General features: G+C 29.8%; 1 protein-coding gene across 1 annotated transcript in view; it reads left to right on the plus strand.

Moving 5' to 3' along the window:
• Positions 1-1,442: 1,442 nt before the first annotated feature.
• The window catches only part of MONOS_12140 (putative DUF214 family protein), a gene marked incomplete at both ends in the record, with an annotated part of 5,013 nt that continues 4,761 nt past the window's right edge, over positions 1,443-1,694 (plus strand). The window contains 2 exons of the mRNA XM_067864735.1: positions 1,443-1,616; positions 1,684-1,694. The exon at positions 1,684-1,694 is cut by the window's right edge and continues 45 nt beyond it. Of these exons, the coding sequence (XP_067722130.1) occupies positions 1,443-1,616; positions 1,684-1,694 (185 nt within the window). The remainder of the gene's footprint in view (positions 1,617-1,683) is intronic.

Consider the following 1,694-nt stretch of genomic DNA (forward strand, 5'->3'; position numbering starts at 1 on the left):
TTTGTTGTACGATTTTGTTGAATATTTTCTGTTTCTTTGAGAGCTGAAATCGTCCAAATTCAAAAAGGAGTTTTTATATGAAACATCTTCAAGCTCCTTTTCATTCTCCTTGCGTTTGCGATTTTCTGCTTCTTCAATAACATTATTTTGTTCTTGGGCACATGTAATTATGAATGGGCTTTGATATCCTGTGCATTCAGTTATACAATCAATATTTTTTGCGGGAAATGCTTCTTCTTTTTTTCTGTTTGGTAATCTTTCATCTCCTTGCCCAACGATGCGTTCGCTATTGCACATACAACACAGAACGCTCACGAACAAAAACATAGTTAATATGAGAGTTAAACAAAATTTAACTTGATCTTGGCCATAATTTTACACATTCGTCATTCAAAAAAAAAAAAAAAATCTTTCTGCTCTAAACAGAATATTGAAAAAAGTCCTTTTACAGAAACTCACTGATATAGACTAAACGAATAGGTTTTGATTTGAAAAACTGTTTGAAACATGATAATTCAACATGGCATGCACATAATTTTTATCAACAAATTTGTTTGAAACTATTCTTTCTAATACAGCGACCAAAAACAACATTTAATTGCATAATTTATCCACTGTTTAAATATATGAAGGATCCTTAGAACCAAAGTGTGAGAATCTTTGATGAAAGAATCCCACCATTGGATGTTTCAGAGCGGACGAAGGAAATTATAGAAATATTTTCAGCTGTTGATATCGAAGATTGATTGATGAGAAGCGAATGGTGTGTTGTTTGCAGACCTTAATAAATCTTCTTTATTCAATAATTATCAACAATAAAGATAATCGGACTTTTCGAATGGATTTAATTTGTGAAATGTTTTATTTTTTTTCACTTTTTAGTGGGAATTCAATGTTTTGCATTACAATTGTGGTGTATTATTTTTATGAAATTTGTTTTCATTTTCAAATGGTTATACTGTTCAGTTTTTACAACTTAGTTGATTTTGGGGAAAAAAAATAATATTTCCGAAGAATTTTTTTCACAAGATTATTCTGCAAGTCATTTTGATTCATCCAAAAAAGGAAATTTTGAAATCATATTCTAATCAAAATATAATCCGTTTTTCTAAAAGAATTCCTCAAACTTGTCTTAATGATTTTAACCCAATATCAAATTTTGTCATTGAATAAATATTCCGATAAGGTTTTTCGATGAAGAACCATGCAAAACATAATGATTACATTAAATTTGATGATAAAAATTTGAGTAACACTGAAGATGTTGGATTTATAAAGAAATGCTTTTCTCTTGCACATTTTTTTGTGATATATAATGTGAAACATATAAAACAGCACTTTTGCAGTTATATATGGGGATTATTGAGGTCTTTATTTTAGAAAATAAAATTTTTTGCTTTACTAACATATTTTTAATTTCGTTAAGCGTTCTACTCGTTTGCATGGCAACTTCTGTGGTTATTTCCATAAGCACCAAATTTGCAATGATTATTCTCATGATGGCTGAAAACACAGCAGGAGAAATTGACATGCAAGTGTCTCCTGGGTCGTGGACTGATCAATATGGATTTAATGCGACAAAGGCACAATTTATCCTCGACAATTTAGGACATGACGTGTGCATCGTGCTTTGTCTTATCTATTAATTTGGAATCCTTCGCATTTTACATTTATTTTATATAGTATAATAAGTT

The sequence above is a fragment of the Monocercomonoides exilis genome, assembly GCF_001643675.1.
Source record: "Monocercomonoides exilis strain PA203 chromosome Unknown scaffold43-869231, whole genome shotgun sequence".
Lineage (NCBI taxonomy): Eukaryota > Preaxostyla > Oxymonadida > Polymastigidae > Monocercomonoides > Monocercomonoides exilis.